Source organism: Thermobia domestica, chromosome 1 (assembly GCF_964235325.1).
Source record: "Thermobia domestica chromosome 1, izTheDome1.hap1.1, whole genome shotgun sequence".
Classification (NCBI taxonomy): Eukaryota; Metazoa; Arthropoda; class Insecta; order Zygentoma; family Lepismatidae; genus Thermobia; species Thermobia domestica.
The window spans coordinates 284,284,297-284,309,867 of NC_137454.1; the positions used below are offsets into that span (position 1 = coordinate 284,284,297).

The following is a 25,571-nucleotide window of genomic DNA, read 5'->3' on the forward strand; positions in this document are numbered from 1 at the left end:
ATGCCTTTAGTATAGTTCTTTATAGGTTATTATTTTTGCCATTTTAAAATGTAGAATAAGAAAGAAATATAATATTCTATTTGTTAAGATAACCTTATAAACAGTATTGATTTCAGGGATGACCTGGAGGGAATTTGACACCCCTCTCTCGAATTTAGAAATCTCCCTTCGGGTCCATATCTTTGATTGTGCTCAATATTGACTGCCAGTGATTTCACAGTACTCCCCATATATTGAACATACTCTGGGGAAAATCTTCTGAAATCACCACTGCTTATAAGTAGTTTTTCGTTTTAAATAAGAGGATAGTAATGGAATAGTGAACATACTTAACCCTGGGAACACCAAGGTATTGTTGAATTACATTAAACACCAGGGAAGGGGGAGGGTTCTGAGATCCACAACTAAATGTCATTATTTCTCACGAAAACTAATTAATATTGTTTGATGTGAATTTGGGGTGTCTAAGACATCATATATTTTTATTCTACATTATTACTTAGTTTCTAAGTACAGTGTTTCCAACCTTATGTGTGTAATTGTTCAACTAACAATTTATGTCAGTAAATATGACCTATTTATTTCATTTGTTATTATACAAAAACTATGATATAGATCAATAGTAAGTTAGTACGGGGTAGTATGTGCAAAGACTTCTAATCGTATTTGAATGGTGGTTGGGTAGAGTGGGGCAGAGGGGGGAATATTTAAGTATTCCAATGAATTGAGGATTAACCTTTTATATTTTCCATCCCGGTTATCCTTGGAATTGTGAAATCCTTTTAAAGCTTGTTTCCGCGAAAAGATGTGAGGACCTTCATTGGATACTATAGGGAATGTTGCTAGAGGAACAGTGTTGCCAACCAACATATACTTATAATTTTTCTAACGTCAGCTATTGTGGATTTTAGCATCTGTGGAATGCACGTGTAAAACGTAAGCAAACAAGCTACATCTTGTCTGTGAGCATTGCAAAATAGTACTATAGCATTATGAATATTACAAGGTATAATTCCATTCACCCTTGAAATCTCTGAAACGGCGGGAGATTTTTAAATTCAGTTTCCGCAAAAGATAAATAGTATGAGAGTTTAGGTTATGTTAGGTGAGGCTGGTCTCAGTGTCTCAGAGCTCACTATCTTTTATGTCAGATTCATTTAAAACTTCTTTTAAGTCCTTATTTCATTGAACTTTTGCGAGAAGTACAATTGACCATTGTTCCAATGCTGCTGCAGATTCCGACGTACAGTCACAGAATACCAAACAGAACTTCCTATCAAATATACGTCTTCAGTCAGTTTACAGGCTGCTGGTTGTAAATTCTACAATTAAAATTACTTGATGACACCAGAAGCGCAGCAGCTTAGTTCTTTGCCATCACCATCTCTCTCTCTCTCTCTCTTTGTCTGTCTCTCTCTCGCTCTATCCGTGTGTGTATGAATATAATATAAAGCGACATATTTAGCTGTTAAAAGGTTTAAAGGAATAAACTAATAGAAAATATAACACTTAGGTAACAAGTAAATAATCAGGAAAAAAATAAAAACTAAATATTCATAATGGTAGATAGCAACACTGCATCGAAATAATAGTTTCAATGAAAATAGAATGCCCCTACAAGTTGTAATACCAAAATTGTTTGAAAGGAAAAGAAAATATATAGCCAAAACAGTTTAATGTAACAGTTAGCGTATTCAGTGAATAGCCCCTTAATATACCAAGGGGAGGAGGCTCTGAGGGAGGGGGAACGCTTTTCTAATTTAAAAACAGAAAGAACAAAACATAAATAACTAAGCAAGTACGCTTTATGATGAGTGGGTTCAAGCCGGACAATATCACTTTCTTTTTTCAGATTTTTTATCCAATTAGAAGTGTTAAAAAATGTTAAAGAAATAATTTGTGGGTCTCATAGGCCAATTTAGTGTTCCTAGGGTCAATATTTTGTTTTCAACCTATTTTAGATTTGCTTTATTTTAGATACGAATTACAAATTGCTATGCTATAATTACTATTCTATATAATTTGCTTGCAAATCGTATAATATTCCTTTCTAATTGAATTTGAAATTAAAGGTGTTGCCAGAGAGTTATTCAAAGAAATGTTCTCAGTCTCCGGATAGAAAGAGGATCACACTTAAAAGAATGACTTCCTACTGGGTTTGAACACATAAAAATCTGATTGGTAGACTATTGACTCATACTACTCGACCATTTCGTATGCAATTGCAGATCTTCTTTTGTGTTTTGTGTTATTTTCTGCTCCACATTGCTTTTGTATAGTCCGATAGATTATGAGTTTGTGGTATTTGCACATTACAGCTTTTGCAATGTATGAAAGTATTTTTCGAATAAATCATGTTCGATTTTAGTCCTAATAAATTGTATTAAAAAGGTGGAATCCGTGAAATGATTGGAGTTGTACTGATCATAAATGTTTTCATAGTTCGGAGTCTGATATCCAAACCCGTTTTACAAGAGGATTTACTTTCTTGAAATGTGATACACATCCAACCTCATTCGGTGTGTGTCTCACTATGACTTTTTCCTTTCATATCTAACGGAACTTTCATCATGTATGTCTACAGTTTCCGGTTTCAGGAAATATTTAATTTCTTCTGTGTGCAGGAATTTTCATTAGGTAAATGTTTTGAGTTTCATAATAAAATACATCGTATTTGTTTTTATATTTATTTTCTAGTTGATAAGGGAAGAATATATTACATATAATCGTTGTCTTGTTTTCTTAGGCTTGGATATCTATCAAGATACAAAAGTCTGTATAGCTAATTAGCTAATTACGTATCAGGGAAAATTTCAAATATGTTCTTGAAAACCGGGATAAGTCAGAGAATTCTTTCTCGTAATTTTAGTCGCCACCCTGAATACACAAATTTTATCTCTTCAACTCGCAGTAACTATTTTAAGTTAAAATTAGGCGTTTGATTCACCACTAAACTTCACACAAACATGTACTACGTCTGTCTTAGTACTTGGGCAAAAAAGACTCATTAGAAATAAGCACGAATAGCATGAAAAGTAACTGAATCTTTTAATTTAGACATTAACAACCTAATACTTTACCCTTTGGTTACAAGAAAATGTATATGAAAATTTGTGTGGTAACTACATGACAAACTTCCTTACGAAACATGTCTTGAGTTAAACTTAGTAACATCGTTCTAATACATCTTAGAAACTTGATTTCTGACGGCTGTGTGCGAGGTGAGCGTGGCAATCATAGTCTGGCCTTCTACGCATGCCTCAGATGACGTCACAACAGCTAAGAGTCTGCGCTGATTGTTCAGGCAGACGACAAGAGTTCCAAACCAGATGTATGACGAGCATGAACAAGAGTTTTTACGGTTCTTCTTGAGAACTGATCAAAGTCCTGTGATAGTGAAAAAGAAGTCACAAAACTTTTCCCCTTCTTGTAACACACTTCCTTTATTTTTCTCTCTCACAAGAGAAATGAAATAAAATAAACTTTACCACAGTCAAGAGAGCTGTGTGGTGGACAAACATAGCGTGTGTGGGTTTCCTCGGGGTTCTCCCGCTTTCTCCTACTTTCTTCGTTCTACGATTTCATGTATCATGATGATCATCGTTTCGCTTAGCCTCAGAGTATAAACATGGAATATTGAACTAAAAAGAGAAGTGAATTTCAAGGTTACCGATATTATTTTCTATTTTTTTTAAAAAAAAGCTCCATACGTATAATAGTGATTTGTACAAGTGCAGTAGTTCTTTTTTTTTTTTTTTAAAAAAAAACTATCGGTTTTACTTAAGTTATTTAAAACTAATTATTACAGGTGAACGACTGAGTATTCGTGGAGGTGAGGTGGTATATTCTGCTAGTAAATTAGTAGATCCAGTGGTCACCGATACACGTCTTATTTCACGGAAACCAGCACTAGTTCAACTGATGGTTAGTATTTTTTATTTATTTATTTATTGTATAAATATAAAGTTAACGATAGGAAGTGTATTTAAAAAAATGTTTTCTAAATGCTTGGTTGTGAAAATTTATGTAAAGTATATTTAAGTAGAAAAGTATTACGAGCTTTATAATATATTTAAAAAAAATCAATGCGCTACGTAGTGAGTTAATTCCAAATAATATTAGTTAAGCACACACAATAATATTTTATTGTTTATAGTTCGTTTATTCTAGATCGTAGACGTCTTCACATAATTATGTCTGAAAACTTACTTTGTTCCTAATTTCGTTTGCAAACAAGGACTGTCTTACATTAATTCTTTAATGCACGATATTATAACTAGACTACCATTACAAAAACGCTAACAAATTATTAAGCATATCATGTAGTCAGTGCTACACAACTTTTGTCAGGCAATAAATAAAGTTTTCGTAAATTGTTTCGAATAAGTATCTATATGATAGTGATCATTATAGTGTACATGTCTATAATAAGATGTTTATATAAAATACGAGGGCTAGTCAAGAAAGACTTGGACTGATTTTTTTTTTCTAGGCAATTTATTATTACTCAGCAACAGGCACATGATCCTTTTCAAAGTAGTCCCCGCCCATTTGAATGCATTTTTTCATTCGAGTCTTTCAGTCCTCAAACACGTGTCGCAGGCCATTCTTTGAGAGGTCCTTCAAAACCGCCTCCGATGCCTTCAGAACCTCGGAATTATCGGAGAAGCGGCGTCCACGCAGTCTGGATTTTAGGGCAGGGAATAGAAAAAAGTCGCACGGTGCGGTAGGCGTCTCCACCATCCTCAAACCTTTGCAACAGCTCCCTGCAAGGCTCCACTCGAACGGCCTTCTGCTCTGGTGTCAGGAGTCGCGGAATCCATCGCGCACACACTCGGCTCATGTGGAGGTGGTCATGCAAAATTTTGAAGGCACTGCCATGAGATATGCGTAGTGCGGCTGCCAGATCGTCGATACTGATGCGGCGATCTTCTCTAACAATGACTGCTGCCGTGTTAATGTTCACCTCAGTAACAGCTGACGCTGATACACCTGGTCCACCAGCTTTCGTGATTGTCATTCGGCCCTCTTTAAACTCTTTGAACCACCAGAACACGGTACTTCGTGGCAGAGCGTCATCTTTGTAGGCTGCTCTCAACATTCCTAGAGTTCCTGTTGCACTTTTCCCCAGGCGATAGCAGAACCGTATAGCTGCAAATTGTTCATCTCGTAATGACTCCATTTCTTCTACAGGCGACTTCTAGAGGCGGCGCAGAACATCACCTGCAATAAAAAGTCGTGGTTACCAAACATGCAATGATTCCTTAACAACATTTTATATATATGCACAGCAAGACCCACCCTACTTGTATGCCAAACTATGAAGCTCCAGCGTTAACAGAACTGCCGGGAAAAAAATCAGTCCAAGTCTTTCTTGACTTGCCCTCGTACTATTAAACTAATGAAAGATGCAGATTCTTACCAAGTTAAGGAAAGTCCCCGATAAAAGTGCATATAACCAGATTAATATTGCATTTTGATCATCATTTGTGTCAGAACAGCTCTGATGCGACGTGAATTGGAGCCGTAGCGGTCGTGAATAGTAGTAAGTGTAATTTTACATCATTCTGCGCGCAATGCATCATTCAGTTCCGTGAGAGATGATGGAGGCGAAAATCTGTGTCTGCCGGATTCCTGCGACCCCAAATGTTTAATTATGTTCATATTCGGGATTGGGCAAGCCAGAGGAAGTGGTCAGCTTCATCCCAGTGTTGCACAAAACTATGCCGCAACACTTCCAACTGTGTGAACGGATGTATCGCCCTGGAATATGGCGTAATTGCCCGGAAAGAACAACTGGACCATAGGAACTGTGCCCTGGAAAGGCGATATAATCACGGCTAGTGACGCGACCTGTTTCTCAAACCTTGCCGCAACAACTCCAGCTGTGCGAATGAACTCGTTATCCTACTGGAATATTGCGCAAATGTCCGAAAATAACATCTGGACCATAGCAATGGTCCCATAATGCCGACATAATCACGGGTAGTGACGCAACCGATAAGCATCAGGACAGAACCTACAGAACACCACAATATTGCGGCCCATAGCATTTATACCTATACAGCCGCCGTCATGTTTCAAGGTTGGACGGAGACACTGCGGATCATATACTTCTTTGGTCGTCCATCACACACAAGCACGGTTCGTGGTTTGAAATGAGGTGAATGATGATTCGTCTGACCATATCACGCTTCTAGTTATCATCGGTTCATGTTGTATGTTTGCTGCACCATGGGCGTCATTTCGCGGTTCACCGTGCAACTCGACCCCGTATGTCTATATCATGTAACTCGCAGCAGACTATGATTGTTGATAGAGGGTGTGGAAGGTGTAAGAGTTCCTCCGTCACTTGCACCGCAGTCACTTGATATTTCTAAGTGTAGTTATTAATAAACAAAACAGTCCTCTTTTAATGCTTGGCGTAACCTGAAACTGAGAGTTTTCTTACGATTACTGTTCCTCTTCACCGATGTAATTCTGCGGTGAGTTCTGTAGGCCGTCGTCACCATAAACAGTATCATGCACGACATATCCAACACCTTGCCACTTTCGTCACACTCCCTTCACATAATCGAGCGCCAAAAATTTGTCCTTTCTGGAAGTCAGAGAGGTCGCCCATCACCGTCTACGCAGGTGGCTTTCTTATGGAGTATACTTACCAACATTTCACATGTTTCCATTAAATTGATAGACATCTGTATATTTATATAAAACAAATTAATATAGTTTCTTATTAAATTTTGTGTTCCTAACACTTTTTAAATCTTTTGGAAGCATTCCAACCTCTTCGAGAAATATGTGCAGAAGTAAGTCTACTTCTAGGGCCTCATTCTGCAACAGTTTGCGTTAATGCAACTGAAAGTTTGCATTTTAGTTCCGATAATCTATATAGCAGTTATAATCGCTTTTAGCATTGTTTGTATTACGTTGCGTTACGCTCCGCAAATTTTGCGAGGGCTGATACAGAATGAAACTCCTGATGTGTTTATGCTGCATGTCTTTCTTCCGTTATGTCTCACAAGTAAAGGGTCCAAATGGATGAATCAAGTTGCGGGATGAGACATAGTGCGCCTGATAGAGGATGTGAAAATATGCAAATGTGCAAAGTTATAGCGGCTGAGCGCCATAAGAAACGGAGGGGGTCAAAGTTGGTGGAAGAAGGGCTATGCTGTTATTAAAATACATCAAATAAACTGTTGAATCGTGAAAATAGTGAAAGATAGACAATACAAACGGTGGTAGTTTCACATATTGGCAAAAGAAGAATAGGTAGAGTAGATCACGATCCTCCACCGCCATCTTGAAATCCGCCATTTTGAAATTGTGATATTTTTTGAAATGGAAAGGCAGTGATGTGATATATCAATTATTGCCAGCATGTTCTCAAAAAGTCAATTATAAACTTTAGTAATCGTTGTCTGTATTTATTTGGAAGATTTAGGACCATCTTTATAGTTATTTACAAAAATGTAGGAGACTGGTACTCGTATGTTGAAAGTTTGTATTATCACCAGAACATATGTAAGTTAAACATATCCACAAGCCAATAAAACGAACAGTGAAATTTGATCATAATGTAATAATATACAACTTGGATATCAAATTTCACTGTTAGTTTTCTTGGCTTGTGGATATGTTTAACTTAGTGTTCTTGTTATAATCAAAACTTTCAACATACAAGTATCAGTCTCCTACCTTTTCGTAAATAACTATAAAGATGATCCTAAATCTTCCAAATAAATACAGACAACGATTACTAAAGTTTATAATTGACTTTTTGAGAACATGCTGGCAATAATTGATATATCACATCACTACCTTTCCATTTCAACAAATATCACATATTTCACAATGGCGGATTTCAAGATGGTGACGGAGGTTCGTGATCTACTCTACCTATTCTTCTTTTGCCAATATGTGAAATTAGCACTGTTTGTATAGTCTATCTTTCACAATTTTCACGATTCAACAGTTTATTTGATGTATTTCAATAGCAGCATCCCTTCTCCCACCAACTTTGACCCCCTTCCCCTCCGTTTCTTATGACACTCATCCGCTATAACTTTGCACATTTGCATATTGTAAAACTTTGTGTAATTTCGTCTCATATAAGGAAGAGGTAGAGCAGTTAATAAAAAGAGTGTCCGGAATCGACTCCCACTACCAGTTTTATTATAAAAATCCACTATATGAGTATTTGTACAAAATACTATACAATTTGGTCTCTATTTAAAAGGGCGAGTAAAAGGTAGTCTTTGACCGAGTGGTCGCAGACAGGATCTCCAACAGAGCCCCGTAGCAGGCTAAGAGGAGTGGAGTTAAGGAAACAATGCTCCGTAGCAAGCAGAGGCAGGTTAAGTTGCCAACAGAGCCCCGTAGCAGGCTAAGCGGCTGAGGTTGGGATTCCCAGACAGAGCCCCGTAGCAGGCTAAGCCAGGAGATAGGATAGGCGTAGTCCCGTAGCAGACTAGAGGCCTGGGGTTAGGTTACTCCAAGAGTCCCGTAGCAGACTAAAGGAGGGTCACCAGAGAACTGGTGTCGAGTTGCCTTCGTCCATCCAATTTATAGGGTCCTTTTGGGTGGCGGTGGCGCTGCTGCTCCGATGTCGTCGTCTGCTCCGTGGGAGGGGCCAGAAGCCGTCGTCTGCATGTGATTACAGGTCCCTCTGGTGGAAGATCCTCTTGCCGAACCATGTGGTGTTGTTTGTAAACATTGAAGCGTGGAACTGCTTGTTTACGACATCACATAGGATATTACACCCCCCTGGCTTGTTTAAAAAATAAGCCGACGGGTTATTTTTCTTTATATGAGGGTTGGCAACACTGAGGTATCACACACACACAAAAAAAGCACTAAAACATTAATAACACTTGCAACACACAAAAAAAATCACTTTTCGGAGCAGTAATAAGGTAGCGGAAGAAAGCACTAAACAGTTAGTCCCTAATCACAGGCAGGATCGGTGCATTTTAATATGTCACTTCATTTCCCTCGAGGTAGGGCTGTTTTAAGCTTTGGCTTAATACACATATATTAGTTCACTTATAGTGAATGGTGTTGGAGCCTGTAATGTCAGTTGCTCCATAGTTAAAATATTGGTATTAAATGTGTCCATCGGAATTGGAGGAGATATTTCTAAGCGAGGCGTTTTGGATATTTTTGGTAACGAGCGAAGACGGATATATAATCTATGTAAAATTATAAGAGTTAGGAGTAATAAAAAAGCTACTATTGATACTGAGATATAAAGATAATTTATATTGGAAAGTTCTAATTTGAACGGCGTGATTTCTTGGTCACCCTGTATAAGGTGTAAAAGTTTCTAAAATATTTGCACTAAAGATATGTATTACAATAAAATAATCCAATTTTAAATGTCAATGACGATAATAATGGTGGTCCTGAATTCCTGATCATCCTGTATAATGTAGAAGTGCTCATAACTTTTGGAGCGTCCTGTAGAATATTTATATTCTATGTTGGTGGCACCATTTAGCTCAAAGAATGAAGAAGTTGTATGATTATAAGTTGATTGTCCTTGTAAAGGTCAGTTGCTTTTTAAATGCAAAAATGCAGATCTCAGCATTCTTTCAGTCCACCGTAAAATAAATGAATCAGCTTTTTATAAAACAAAAAGGAAATGAATGTTTGCATCGTTGTGAAGAGTGTTTTTATCTGCTGAAGTCGTGTCTTTTAGTGGTGAGTACTGCATTTTTTTTTTCGCTCGTGTAGAAAATAAAATGAAGTTATTTATTCTTGTTCTATATGATCTCTGTATTCATGAAATGGCTTAATCCGGTCCACTGAAATCTCCTGTATTGTTTGACGATATGAATTTGGAAATTTGATCTTATAAAGATTAGGATTAACTCTTTCGATAATTTCTAGAGGTCCTACATATTTGGATGAAAATGATTCTGGTATCCCAACTTGACGATTGGGAAAGAATACAAGTACTTTCTGTCCCTTATCAAAATTAGTTTGTTGATGTCTGCTGTCAAAATATTTTTTCTGTTTATTATAACTTGCGATTAAATTATCCTGAACGATCCCTCGTATCTTATTCAAATATTCTTTGTTGACACATAATGTTGGAGTTGACGCTAATGCAATATCAGAGATGGTCTTAGGTTCGTATCCATACATGAGGAAAAAAGATGAATATTTAGTTCCGGCCTGCACAAATGTATTAATTGCGAATGTTATGTATGGAATTAGTTTTGGCCATTGATTTTGATTCTCCTGTACAAAAAATTTAAGAGCGTTCTGTATTATTCTGTGGAATGTTTCCACTACACCCAGATTTTTGTGGTCATACGCTGGACAAAATTTAAATTCAAAATTGTAGAATTTTGTAAGTTTTGCAGTCTCTTAGCGTTATGTACAGGGTGTCTATCCAAATACAGGTATGAAAAAGCTCCGTACTTAAGAATAATGTCATATATGAGAAATTGTTCAATTTCTTCTGCTGTGATGTTGTCTACAACTCTGGTGACACAGTATCGCGTGGATATTTCTATAGCAACTAGTATGTGTTTGAATCTTCCATCTCCGACCGGCACTCGCCCAATTGAATCGTACTGCCAAGCAGTGGCAATGGGTTTAGATGGGTGATGCAGCAATTGGCCCGCTGGTTTAGCTGGTAACTTCTTGAGTTTTTGACAAAGATTGCAAGTCTTTATTCTATTGGCTATGTAAGCTTTCATGTTAGGAAAATAGTATTTCCTAAGCGCCGACTGGTATGTCTTGGTGTAACCAAAGTGTGGTGCCATTGGGTTGTTATGAATAGCCTCGAACCATTTGCCTAGTAAAGATTTTGGTACGCAAAGTAAATACAGCAGTCCTAATTGCGGGTGTTTCTGAGTCCTATATAATAATCCATTTTTAAGAGAAAAATATTTCGCCGCACGGAGTGTAGATAATTTGTTAGGTTCTTTATTCTCCAATACAGTAATGATGTCCGAAAATGAAGGGTCCCTCCTTTGTTCATCTGCTAAATTAGGTAACATAATGGACTGGTCAATTTGAAAAGTGTGCTCTAAAGAATGTGAAGCAAAAACTTTAGCGTCTTCTGTGTCGGAGAAGTTATCAACTTCTTGATTCTCGTCCTTTTGTATATCTTGTTTGTCTTCTAAGCGGCTAAAAATGTCTGCGGGATGCTGTTGACTTTTAATGTGCTGTATTTCAAAATTGTAATCTGCCAAAAATATTTTATAACGACAAAATTTTCCGACTTTGTCCGGTTGGGTAGTGAGTGATGTCAAACATTTAGCGTCTATAAATAATTTAAATTTTCTATTCAGTAAGAAATAACGAAATTTTCGAAGAACATATATGAGTGCATATAGTTCTTTTTGCCATGTTGAGGCCTTTCTCTCAGTTTTAGTAAAACGTCGACTACAATAGGAAACAACACGTTCCTGATTGGTTTTAGTATCATAACAAGCCAATATGCCGCCTGCGGAGGTTGACGAAGCATCTGAATATGCTCGGATTTCCAATGATGGATCAAAATGAAATAAAGATGGAGCTTGTTTAATATCCGTTTTAAGTTTTTCAAATAGATCATCATGCTGTGTTGTCCATTTAAATTTTGAATTTTTGTCTAAAAGAATTTGAAATGGTTCCACCTTTTCCGTGAAATCTTTAATATGTGTCCTCAAATAAGAGCATAGTCCGAGGAAACTCTTCAAGGTGCGTTTAGAGGTTGGTTTCTTAAAATTGCGTATTTTATTGGAAATTTTAGGTGATATTTTAATCTCCTTTTCATTAACTGTGAATCCTAAAACTTCTAATTCCGAGTATAATAGATGGGTCTTGTTCGGGTTTGCTCTAAAATCGTGTTTCCTTAATCTTTTAAAGAGCAATTATAAGTCTGACAATTGTTGTTTCCAATTTTTGCTTCCTATAACGAGGTCATCCGCAAAGGCTGTTATGCGCGGTGGTAGTCCCTCTAAAAGCATTCGTACAGCTATACTTAGGGCAGCGGCGGACGAAGTGTGTCCCATTACGCAACGTTGAAACTTATATGCCTTCCTAGTATGATTGAGCTCAAAAGTCATGTATTTTTGACTTTTGGGATGCAATAATAGCTGGAAATACGATGTCTTTATGTCAATTGTGGATATAGAGTTTTTTCCTGTTAAAACGTGTAGAATATCCTCCGTATTTTGAAATGGTATACTAATGTAGTGTGAGAACCTATTACAAGCTTGGAGGTTGAGAACTAAGAGGAACTCTGAAGTATTTGGCTTCTTCACTATGAGAAGTGGCGATGAAAAGGAACTGTCACTAGTTTCTTTAATAATATTGGCATCTAAAAGTTGTTTAATTTGTAGGTCAATTTGGGGTCTTACTGCCAATGGAATGGGAGATGATCTCTGATGAAAAGAGGCTCCTTTATCTATCCTTATTTTATGTACATAGCCACGAAAGTAGCCAATGTCAGTTGGTGTATAAGAAAAGACATCCCTGTATCTAAAAAGTAGATCATGCACAGCTTTCTTTTGCTGACTCGTTAAACTTGGATTGATGTCAAATAATTTAATATCAAAAAGTGACTTGGTCTCTTCCAGCCTATTCTGAATTTCTTGTTCCGTTCTATAAAATGTTTCGTCATTTTGTTCATCTTTTTGGTAATCACCCTGTAAATCTACTTCTTGAACATTCTCTTCAACATACGCAATTGGGGTGCTCTTTACTAACGTTACCGGTCTACTAGTAGGATTTGATATCAATAAAGTCAAATTATTCTTAGGTACTTTAGTAGGCAACGTTTGTAGTCCGTATTTGTCCAGAAAATTTTCTAATGGAGAGATAAAAAAGTATTTATTATTCTTTTGCCGATTCTTGATATTAATTGGTAAAAAGAAATGTGACCTGGCTGGTATGGTAACCTTTCGTGTTGTAAAAACATCAGCCGACTTGTGCTGTTTTATTGTATGCATAGCGTTAGCAGATAATTTTTCCTGGGTATTAATTTCAATTGGATACTGCGGAGGCCGTGGTTTCTTGTATACTGACAACATGTTATTCTTTAAGTCAATTTTGGTCTGTAATCGATTTAGAATGTCTTCACCGAATAAAGGCAAAAAGTCTCCATGCTCTAAAATTCTGAAATAATGAGAAAATGTTGTTGAGCCAATTCTGAATGTAATCAAAGCTATATAGCGTAAATTTACGACAGAATTCTCAATTCCTCGTAGATTAGTGCTAAAAGGAATCAATTTTGTGTTTGTGGAAGCCAATTTTTAGGCCAAAGACTCAATGAACTGCCAGTGTCTATGATTACAGGATATTTTTCTTTATTAATTGTTACATCAATTAATAATTTATGTTCCTGATTTAACATTTTAATGTTCTCCCTTCTATCTGATAACGGAGCTACTGCATAAAGTGATGTATTTGCCAATTTTTGTTGTTCACTTCTTTCCTGGTTCTCGGCCCTCAGAACATGTTCTTGAGAGGGTTTGTCCTGGGGCCCCCCTAGGCGTTTCCCTGCTGATTGTTCTTATAACATGTACTGGAAGAATGACCTTTCTTATAGCACGTACCGCATACTGTAACTGTTTCCGGCCTAGGATTACTATTATTATCTTTATTATTATTTTTAGAATTGCTCTTATTTCCATTTCTCTGCCGATTTTGATTTCCGTTATTTGTACTTTTCGACCTATAATTGTTACGGCCACCTCTCCTAAATTGTGAGTTGTTAATGGCATTTTGAGCTACGAGAAGAGACAGTTCAGCCATTTGATTTGCTAATTTAGTGAAATCTAATGAATTGTTTGCACTGGAATTACTAGATGTGCTAGGCGCGGGGGGTTCGGGAGGGGGATTCGGATTAGCAACTTGGGGGGAAGGATTTAGAGTTATCTGATTTTGTGATGCACCCTGTAGCTGTGGTGCTGATGGTGTAGGAAAAACTGAAGCTGGTTGCTGGTATTGATTCCAACTAGGTGTTGGGTTACATATTGGATAGGTCAGTTGTTGTTGATGCACAGGGAAGGAAGCGCCAGCGATTGCTGATGAATGTAAACTGCTGACTGGTGTACTCTGATCGCAGAGTGAATAAAATGCCTGTTGTAATTCCACGTAATCACGTTTCTTCATTAGGTCATTTGCTTTCTCGAGGTTGTGTAAATGCGTTTGTAAGGCGTGAACAGTTGTAAATGTTTCTAACGCTATCTTTTGCAAAAAAGTTTTCTTTAAACCTAAGGATAAATAATTTATTTTCTGCTCCTCGGTGGCCTGAGGCAGAACTTGTCTAATGACCCTTAATTTTCTGAGAAAATAAGCATCTACTGGCTCGTTTTCACCTTGTTGGACTTGAAAAATTTCGAATTCCGCTCGATATGCCGGTAATCTTGGTCTACTCAGTGCAACTAATTTGTCTTTTAATTGTTCATAATTAAGCGCGTCTAACTGATTCTGGGTCTTTAACTGTAGGACTAAATCAAGTGCTACATCTTGTAAGTACATAGGTAATAGTTCTTTCTTTTTCTGTTCATTCCACGAATGCAATAATGCAAGATGGTCAAAAAGCATAAAAAATCTATCGGGGTCCTCCGTAACGTGTCCCGAATACTTAGTGAGGTGTGGTATATTAAAAGAAGGGCGCGAATTTTGCTCCATGTTAAAAATGTTTTCTGGAAAAGTGTTTTTACCAGTTCTAGTTTGAGGCATAAACAAATTCAGTTCACTAAAAGCACAAACACTTAAAAAAAAATTCACATACCTTCCAAAGAAAAAAAAAAGTCCACTTCCGGTTAATAAAAATACTGTCCGGTAGGGGAGTATTCAGAGCTTATTCTGAGTCGGTTAAGCCTCTACCATGTAAAACTTTGTGTAATTTCGTCTCATATAAGGAAGAGGTAGAGCAGTTAATAAAAAGAGTGTCCGGAATCGACTCCCACTACCAGTTTTATTATAAAAATCCACTATATGAGTATTTGTACAAAATACTATACAATTTGGTCTCTATTTAAAAGGGTGAGTAAAAGGTAGTCTTTGACCGAGTGGTCGCAGACAGGATCTCCAACAGAGCCCCGTAGCAGGCTAAGAGGAGTGGAGTTAAGGAACCAATGCTCCGTAGCAAGCAGAGGCAGGTTAAGTTGCCAACAGAGCCCCGTAGCAGGCTAAGCGGCTGAGGTTGGGATTCCCAGACAGAGCCCCGTAGCAGGCTAAGCCAGGAGATAGGATAGGCGTAGTCCCGTAGCAGACTAGAGGCCTGGGGTTAGGTTACTCCAAGAGTCCCGTAGCAGACTAAAGGAGGGTCACCAGAGAACTGGTGTCGAGTTGTCTTCGTCCATCCAATTTATAGGGTCCTTTTGGGTGGCGGTGGCGCTGCTGCTCCGATGTCGTCTTCTGCTCCGTGGGAGGGGCCAGAAGCCGTCATCTGCATGTGATTACAGGTCCCTCGGGTGGAAGATCCTCTTGCCGAACCATGTGGTGTTGTTTGTAAACATTGAAGCGTGGAACTGCTTGTTTACGACATCACATAGGATATTACAATATTTTCACATCGTCTATCAGACGAACTATGTCTCATTCCGCAACTCGTTTCATCCATCTGGACCATTTACTTGTCAGCCATTGTTAAATTATTTTAATAACCACTGGAATTAGTAATGCATAACAGGACGCAAAAACTCTATCACCACTTGTTTAATATCGAATGAGACAGAACAAATTATTCTCTTAATATTTCCCATTTCATTCTTTTTATGATTGACATCTAACATGCTACATTCAGCAAGGGCCATCGGACTTTATTCGTGGCACTTAGTTTAGTTATGATGAGGATAGAAGGTTGCTAAGTTTCCAAACTGATAAACGAGACGGTTCAGGGGTCGCAGTGGTTCGGCGGTACAGCGTGGAATCTCTGGTTTGATTTCACCTCCCGTCAAATGGCCTTTATAATGGACAAACACAATGTGTGGTGGGACTTCTCGAAGTTGAGCCTTTTTCTCCCACTTTTTCGACCATTGTCAAATTTCCGTCTTCCTTAACCGTCAAGCATAATCATGGGACGTTACACTTAAATTTAAAAAAAAATAAAATAAAATAAAATAAAAAAAATAAAATGTTAGAGCAAAAAAATAAAACTGTTACTATTATATCCAAGATTTGAGCTGAAGCTTTCTACACAATATTTAGTTTTATTTATTTATTTATTCTTCATGGAAAAGCTTCGTTCAAAATAAAGTGTTCAAATCATTAAATCATTTGCTTCGATAGGTGAGTTTAATCATGTATATTTATGTCTTGCAGGCCATGCACAAATTTAGTCACTTAGCAGAAGTTCCGGTACCTATTCAGTAAATTACTTCATTATTGTAATCTCGAGAGGAAGCGAATCCTTAAAGGAAAATAAATTGAAAAATTTATTAACGCTAAATATCCAGAACTTTAAAATGCAGGAATAACAACCACTAACCCTGCTCTTTGTTTCCTTTAGTAAAATAATTTCAAGAAGAAACTGTTGTAACATACTCTTCTCGTAGTCACTAACGCTCTCGCCTTTGGTGCGAGCGGCCTCGGGTTCGATTTCTGGTGGGAGCACTCAGTCGAAAAAGTGTAAAATGGTTTTTCATACCAGCCGCCCTGAATGAGGTTTTCCTGGGTTTTCCTCATTCACACCAGGCAAATGCCGGGGTGGTACCTAACTTATAGGTCCCAGGTCGCTTCCTTCCTTCCCTTTCTCCGGATAATGTGCTCTCCGAGAGACGTCACCCCACAAAACGTGACGAGCTAAATGGCCTTAGATGCCGAAAGCCCAGAAATCTAAATCCTAATCCTAATCCTAATCTTCTCACTGGGAGCAGATGGAAATGTTTACCTTCTACAGAACGATTTAAATCCTAGATTAGATAGTCCATATCTGTCTTGTTTAAATAGTATAAGGTATCGCTAGTTTTACTTTAGTCAAGATGTCAGGAAATTGGCCCAGAAGTCCCATGAATTTGTCAGGCGAACAGAGGTACCTTCCTTCTGAATAAGTAGTTCATGGATTTTAAGTTTAATGTCTCTTTCAGCAGCTAGGGGAATATGAGACGGGACCTACTACTGATTAACGTGGAATCCGAACCACATGAGTCCCGCCGGCAATCGAACACGGGTCCCCCACGCCAGAGGCGCGCACGCTAACCGCTTAGCCACGAACGAGCTTTGTGAATAGGTAGTGTAATACTAATGGACTAAAGAATGTATGTATTCGATCTATTAGCTTAAGTATTTTATCAGTTACGACTTGAAAAAAAAAAAAAAAAAAAAAGAAAGAAAGAAAGAAACTTGATCTTACTCTGTAGCTTTCGGATACATTTATTTAGGTACTTCTTCAGGCAGACCTAATAGAAAGGTAGTTAGCAGATGGTTAACAGTATAGCACAGTATCGGTTCTATTATAAACATATATAATAGAAAAATAAATACATAATAGAAAAATAATTATCTGCAACGCATACGATTGTTAGTTTGTGTTAGGACTATACTAGGGTACAAGAAATAAATACGTGATTAATACTTAAATGTAATAAGGATAATAGATAAATAAATATATATAAGATAGAAATACGAAGAGATACAGGAAAAAAATAGAACTGTTTTATCCATTATTTCATTTTATATCATCGTAGAAAATATATTAAATATTTCAATAGACATACAGTATTTTAATACATTATTTCATTGCTTTAATTCATATTTTAAATCCGCTATTCCTTCCATGGAAATACTGCGAACACACAGAATTAGCATCTCATTTCCTATATAGTTGTGCATAGAATTACAATCTGAGTATACCTCTATAGTATTTACGTATCCATATATTGTAGACCTTTATGACAAAACATTTGACGGATGGTGTACATTAAATAAACTTTATCACGTTTGTACTTTCAGAACGAATGACTTTCTACATGACGAACAATAACTTTAGTTTGAACATAGGGAATTTTCAATGAGGGACTACAACAATCACTAGCTAAAAAGTAATACAAACTCTGTGCTATAAAATAAATGTAGAATTGATAATTCTTAACTGTGGAGATTTATTTCGCACACCCGGTGGAAGAGTGTTAAACTCAAAAAATGGAAATTTCAGTTATCATCGCTCAAAAGAGAATAAAGAGGGAAATGCGAGCTCTACCTGATGGTATTTTCGCAGAAACGCAACTAAACAAATTAAAGAGCTCCTTCATGGCTAAGCGGTTAGCATACGCGCCTTTGGCGTGGAGACCCGGGTTTGATTCCAGGCGGGAGCTCATGCGGTTCGGATTTCACGTTAATCAGTAGGTCCACGCCTCATATAGCCACGGGACGTTAAACTTAAAATCAACTCAACTAAACAAATTAAACTCTAGATGGCAGAAATACCAGTATTCCAGGGAACGATTTTGATAGAATAACAAACTTTAAAAGCCATGTTCCCACAAATATATAGTTTTGACTTACAACAGTCTTCCACCGGGTGTGTAATTTGTCAATCTTATATTGTAAAATCTTATATCTTCCAAATTGCTTGATGATTAATTGAAGATGAAGTGACAACCTAGGAAAAGTTTGTTTGTTCCTTTAACAATACGACATAGCAAACTTGTGTCAAAAGTCCAGGGTCATAAGCCAGCTGCGTTGTATAAAAAAATTAAAAAAGAAAGAGAAATGTTTGTTGGAAATAGGTAGTAAGATTATTCATGGCTTTGGATTAATTGTTTTAACAAAAGAGACACTGACCAAAGCTTAAAACTTTATTTTAAATTATAATTTGTAACTGTTTCGGATATCTAGCATATCCTTCTTCAGACACGATCGAAATTAATGAAAATACAGACATATATATAAATGTTGTTATAACAGAGTTTAAATTCTTTAACCGTCGTATATATCTATTTAATTCCCCTAATTAATAAAAAATTTAACCGTTGTACCCTAGTATAGTCCTAACACAAACTAACAATCGTATGCACTGCAGATAATTATTTTTCTATTATGTATTTATTTTTCTATTATATATGTTTATAATAGAACCGATACTGTGCTATACTGTTAACCATCTGCTAACTACCTTTCTATTAGGTCTGCCTGAAGAAGTACCTAAATAAATGTATCCGAAAGCTACAGAGTAAGATCAAGTTTCTTTCTTTCTTTCTTTCTTTCTTTCTTTCTTTTTTTTTTTTTTTTCAAGTCGTAACTGATAAAATACTTAATATATACGACGGTTAAAGAATTTAAACTCTGTTATAACAACATTTATATATATATGTCTGTATTTTCATTAATTTCGATCGTGTCTGAAGAAGGATATGCTAGATATCCGAAACAGTTACAAATTATAATTTAAAATAAAGTTTTAAGCTTTGGTCAGTGTCTCTTTTGGAAATAGGTGTTTTTTCCCTTTAAAACAGTGAAACTTTTCCAATCACATCAGCTGTTTCGGGTCTACTGCAGTAAGTTCCCTATGTTAAATGAAGATGGAATTTAGCCAGTTCAGTACGGTATTTCTTTGGGCAATTGCCTTACCAACAATACAGCATTGTTGAAAAATAGATTCGAAATTTTCCAGATTTCCTTACATAACAAAATGCACGTTCTTCGTGTTATTTTTGCGTACCCTTATGTTCCGTTCGAATAACATGCTTAACCTTCGGAAATCCAAGGGGTACAAATGTACCCCATGCATATGTTTTACTGTATATTGTATGTCATAAGTACCCGAGGGCGACTAGCGTTCTTTACTTTACCGACCGGACTGTAAGGAAACTTATTTCCTCAATAACAATTATATTGTAATGTGATCTGCTTACGTATGTGGCTGAAATTACACTGGGGTACATTTGTACCCCCTTGGGTATCTATGTTACCATATTTGTTTCAAGTATTTTATGCTTGATTTTGGTTCAGCGAAATATAGAAAAAAGAACAGGTAATATTAGAGCTTATTGCAATATTTCGTTGCAATATTGCATTCATATTCTAATTGCAATATTGCAATCTTTCCTGCCACAAAAAATATTACGAAATTAATACAGTTCTAAAGCGTATAAACAAATTTCTGTTTCACTAACCTAATCTACATAAACTTAACCTACACTAACAAAATCAACATGACCTAACAAAGCACAACCCAACAAAAACTAATATACCAGTATTATCGATGCCACAAATAAGGATGTTTCTAATTGCAAACAATTTGTACTGGGGTACACTTGTACCCCTGTTGGGAATCCGGAGTTAAAAAATAATATGGATATTCGAGGGTTAACTGGAAACATTAATTTTCATTCCCCTTACCAACAATACAGCATTATTGGAAAATAAATTCGAACTTTTCTAGATTTCCTCACATGACAATATGCACGTTCTTCATGTTATTTTTATGTGCCTTTACGTTCCGTTCGAATAGTTTGTTTAACTGGAAACATTAATTTTCATTTCCCCTTACCAAGAATACATCATTGTTGGAAAACGGATTTGAAGTTTTCTAGATTTCCTCACATAACAATATGCACTTATTTGTGTTATTTTTGCGTGCCCTTACGTTCCGTTCGAATAGCTTCCATAACTGGAAACATTAATTTTCATTTCCCACAGGCGACCTTACCAGTGCACTGCAGTGTGGAGATCAAACCCCGACTGATGCGATTGGAAAAAAATCACCATTTTAGATTGAAAACTACCTATTTTCAACAACTTCCCAATATTTCCATTTTATTCATGTTTTTACTCATAATGAAGTTGGTCTAAGTCTCCGGACTTTCGATACACCCGATATATAACTCTTTTTCGTATAATTTTATTACATGACACATAATTTTGAATAATCACCAACCTGAGAATTTCTAATAGTAAAGTATAAAACGTGTTTACCGACAACATAATAAATAAATTACATAAGACAATTTTTGAAATAGAAGGAAATAACTTAAGTTGTTCTTTCTTACATGTACAAGAAGCGGGATATTTAAGAAAAAATATCTTACATCTAACGGCGAACCCGTTACATTGTGTTACTACCTTCAACGAGTTTTAACTTAAAGAACGTTGGCTTCTAACATGTTATTCAAGTTAATCCTTTTCCCATAAAATATTAAAGCTGAAGAATCTCTTTTAATGATACAGTGATGAAATGCCTGACTAGGTCGAGATTCAAATCCGGATCTCTAGCTTACTGTGCCAATGCGTTGGTAGTCACTTCAAAATTCATGCTTAAAAAATAAATAAATATAAATGTCCTTGATGGGCTGATTTACAAACAATACGAAAATACAGTTACTAAATTGTACTCTTGGCTAGATGGTTCAAAACTCGAAAAGAGATACAAGGTAAGATTTTGAATACGAAAGTATTTTATTACTAGGGGTCATAGCTTTTACAGGAATGTTACATTAATCTCAAACCGTACTACACAAAATTATTAAACCATTTCGATTCTCGGTAAGAGCTAATCCTGTTTAGGCTTACGTTAAACTGTAGTGTCTATCCATGTTATATAGCTTCGATAGTGAAACGGAAGGATAAATTCTGATTAAACTAACTATTTTAAATAAAAATTTTCAGTAGTCAACGGTGACAGATGTCTTTTTCTCATGCATAGTTTGGCGATTTATTAATTCTCTTTTTCCTATGAGAAAGTTCCTAGTGGAGATCAAATTAAGAATCTCACATGAAATCTTTCAGTTTAACGTCCCATGATTATGAACATGATTGAGGCTAAGGGAGACGAATGATTTATGGCAAGTGAATGATGATGGAAGAATTGGTGGAATGAGAATGTGGATGGAAACGGGAGTATCCCAAGAAAACCCATGACACAGCGTTGTCTAACGCAAACGTACTTGGCCGGGGATCGAATCAGGGACCTCACGCACAAGAGGTAAGCGGAAGCACTCTACCATTGGGTCACCGTGCCCCCAAATTAAGAATCATATTATCTGTGACTTGGGTCTAAAAGGGCCAACGTCACTTTTTAACAAAAATGAGGTGTTCGTCAAATTTTAACGCCTATAAATGAATATTTTCTTTTGCAAGAAAGCAAATGTCAATATGAATGGTATATATTCCAAACTATTTCGTGTTGACATTTGCACTTCCTGTACAAGAAAACATCCATTTATAGACGTTAAAATTGAAGAGCATCTCATTTTTGTCAAAAAGTGACATTGGCCCTTTTAGACCCAAGCCACAGATGGGCCTATACGTCTATCTATCTATCTATCTATTTATCTATATCTAAGTATATCTATATCTATACGAGGGTGGGGTGGAAAGTTCTCGGCCTGACCCAGAGATAGCACTCCAATCAGCAAAATTTTATTGTTCTCGCCTGGGGGCGCTTTTCAGTTCTTCGTATAACAAGTGTCAACTTGTTCTCTCAAGTAGTTTGTGTGCAGGCATTGTTGCAGTTTGACGTCTTGTGTGTTAGTTGTGAAAATGGATAAACTTGAATATCGTGCGGTAATCAAATTTTTCGTTTTGGATGGAGTAACCCCTACGGAAATTCATCCAAAGTTGACAAAAGTTTACGGGGACTCTGCTCCTTTCATGTCAACCGTTAAAAAGTGAGCAGCCGAACTTAAACGTGGTCGCACATCTCTCGAAGATAATCCACGTGATGGAAGGCCGAAAACCGCAACCACACCGGAAACAATCGAAAAAGTGCATGATATCGTGTTGGACAACAGGCGAATGAAAGTGAGTGAGATAGGTGAGAGTGTGGGATATCGGAGGAACGGGTGCGAAACATCTTGCACAAAGAACTAGGGATGCGAAAGCTCTGCGCAAGATGGGTGCTGCATTTGCTGACTGCCGACCAAAAGCAAATGTGAAAACGATTTTCGCAACAAACTTTGGACCGATTCAAAAGGGATCCGACCAATTTTGTGCAGCGATTTGTGACAATGGATGAGACATGGGTTCACCACTACACGCCAGAAGTGAAACAGCAGTCCAAGCAGTGGGTAAAAGCCGGTGGTGCAGGGTCGAAGAAAGCGAAGACGATCGTATCGGCCGGAAAGGTCATGGCCAGTGTGTTTTGGGATGCGAAAGGGATCCTGTTAATTGATTACCTTGTAAAAGGGAGAACAATTACAGGCGAATATTACTCCCAACCTTCTTGACCAGCTGGATGCCAAAATTCGCGTGAAGAGGCCTGGGTTGAAGAAGAAGAAAATCATCTTTCACCAGGACAACGCACCTGTGAACAAGGGTGCGTTGGCGATGGGAAAACTGCTGATTTGGGGTACGATTTGCTTTGCTTCCTGATTTGGCACCATCGGACTTCTATCTCTTCCCAAGCTTGAAGAAATGTCTTTCTGGGAAGCGGTCCACATCGAATGAAGAAGCTGAGAGGGTCGTGGATGACTATTTTCACAACCTTCCAGACTCTCACTTCCGAGAAGGAAAACAGATGTTGGAGAAATGCTGGGCCAAGTGTATTAAGTTAAGGGAGATTATGTCGAAAAATAAAATCATTTTTGAACTGAAATTCGCAGTCTTTCATTGTGTGGCCGAGAACTTTTCACCTCGCCCTCGTATATATATATATACATATATATATATATATATATATATATATATATATATATATATATATATATAGATAGATAGATAGATAGATAGATAGATATAGATAGATAGATAGATACCGAGACTGATTATGCCCTACTGTCCGGTTTTGATAATTCTTTATACGTCTCCAGTTTCAATGTACAGTACGTTTACTGCTTAATCTAATTTCAGAAAGCATGAAGCGCATAATGTACGACCTGCTCAATTTTCATATTTCTACTTTAACTTAAGGTTGTTCTTTTCTGCATATTTCCAGGAAAAAGAAATTCTAAATAGGGTGAACGAACAAACCTCTCCTTTTGTGCGTACGGATTTTCCAAGAAAGGTATGTTTTGTCTAATGCTCTCATGTATTTTTTGTTAGTATTTTCATTTTTCTTAGTATCTTCAGAATTAGGTAATCCATTAACATATCGTAATGTAAGTCCCAGATTTGAAAAATTATCTAGAAGAAATTTCCTGTAATCTTCAATTTTGATTTTAAAAAATGAAAATAAAGTAAAGGTAAGACACATTAGAATGGAGCAACACAAAAACGGACAAAACGGACAAAATCAAGTTTTATTCTTTACTTGCTCACCGCTTCTTCCGCCTTTTCATTTTATTTTATTTTTACTACAAAAAATTCCAACAGTGAATTTCAAGCTAAACTCAATAAGTACAAGTATCTTCTCGGCAACTAAAACTCAAAGCAAGGGAAAATAATGTTCAGTTCAAGCTTCAGCATCGACACGAAATACAAAGATCAATTTCGGCGTACATACGGTGTGCAAATCCATACGGTGGAACGAAACTAACCGCGACCCGCGAAGATAGATCAGAAAGAAGCTATCCGAAAATCGAATAACACCGATGTATAGAACGAGAGAATTTCTCTAGACAGTTCTATTACCAGTCTCCCTTTAACTGATGCTAATCGACACCAAGGTGCATGTAGGATTATTTTCGTTACAACCTCTTGGATGTTAGGAGTCCGTCGATCGAACCTCGGAATTTTGGACTCTTCTTATTTGATGCCCAGGATATCAGTGCATACAGTGACGCTGATTCCTTGGCACGTCACAACCCGATGCCAGGCTACAGAGAATAACCTTTCGATCCACTTACGCTCATTTGTCGGCATATGGGTGTGTAACTCTCAGTGCTACAGAAACTTGAACTGCGGACAATTAAAACTTGAAAACAGACAAAACTTATGCAGCCATACTATTCAAAAGCATTCATTAAAACCATATGCTTTATACTGAAGCTTGTATTATGATTCATTTATCTTCATTTACTATAAACTATGTTCATTACCAACTATATTTGGTAAACATCACATATCGCTATGACACAACTATCGAAAAATCTTAAAATAAAAATACTTAAAATAGCGCCATGTAGTAATGCTGGGAGTGTTGTCAAGACTGTTCGTATCTAGTGATTCTTTGTTGTGCGTAGGCATGAGTGAGGTCTCTTTGTCAAAGTCTATTTCCTTTATTGTCTACATGCTGAATCCTTGCATAGTAATTCTCTTCAATCTACACCCTTATATAGCTTACCCGTATTTTGCGAAACTACAGTAGCTGGTTGATGATCTCATGTAGCAAGAAATGCTGGTACTTAACTAGTAAAGCTTTCACGTAGGAAGTAGAAACTCATATTTCGAGTGAAGTTCAGCGATCAAATTTTTCACTTTTTTAGTATTGCTCCTTCTTTGTAATGTATTTGTGTATTCCGTTTTTTTTCATAATTGAACTATTTACAAGCCCAATTGTGAACCTATATTTATTTTCTTCATAAGAATACGGAAGGACCTTCACCAGCAAAGGGATTAAAAAGAAATCTCTCTGGATCGGAGGAATTAGAGGAAGCAACAGAAACAAACACTTCACAAGAATACAAGAGAAGACGACACGAGATCAATTCCCATGATGAAATTTTGACTCATGAAGGAAGTAGAAATAGCTCTCAAGTTGTGAAGGTGAGTTCTACTTGTAATTCTGGTTTTGTTCTATTCTT

At 36.9% G+C, this 25,571-nt stretch overlaps 1 protein-coding gene across 1 annotated transcript in view; it reads left to right on the plus strand.

The window, feature by feature from the left end:
- LOC145680200 (uncharacterized) overlaps window positions 1-25,571 on the plus strand; it is a 123,299-nt gene that overhangs the window by 49,911 nt on the left and 47,817 nt on the right. Inside the window, exons 9-11 of the mRNA XM_081750490.1 lie at window positions 3,809-3,924; window positions 23,825-23,893; window positions 25,354-25,533. Of these exons, the coding sequence (XP_081606616.1) occupies window positions 3,809-3,924; window positions 23,825-23,893; window positions 25,354-25,533 (365 nt within the window). The remainder of the gene's footprint in view (window positions 1-3,808; window positions 3,925-23,824; window positions 23,894-25,353; window positions 25,534-25,571) is intronic.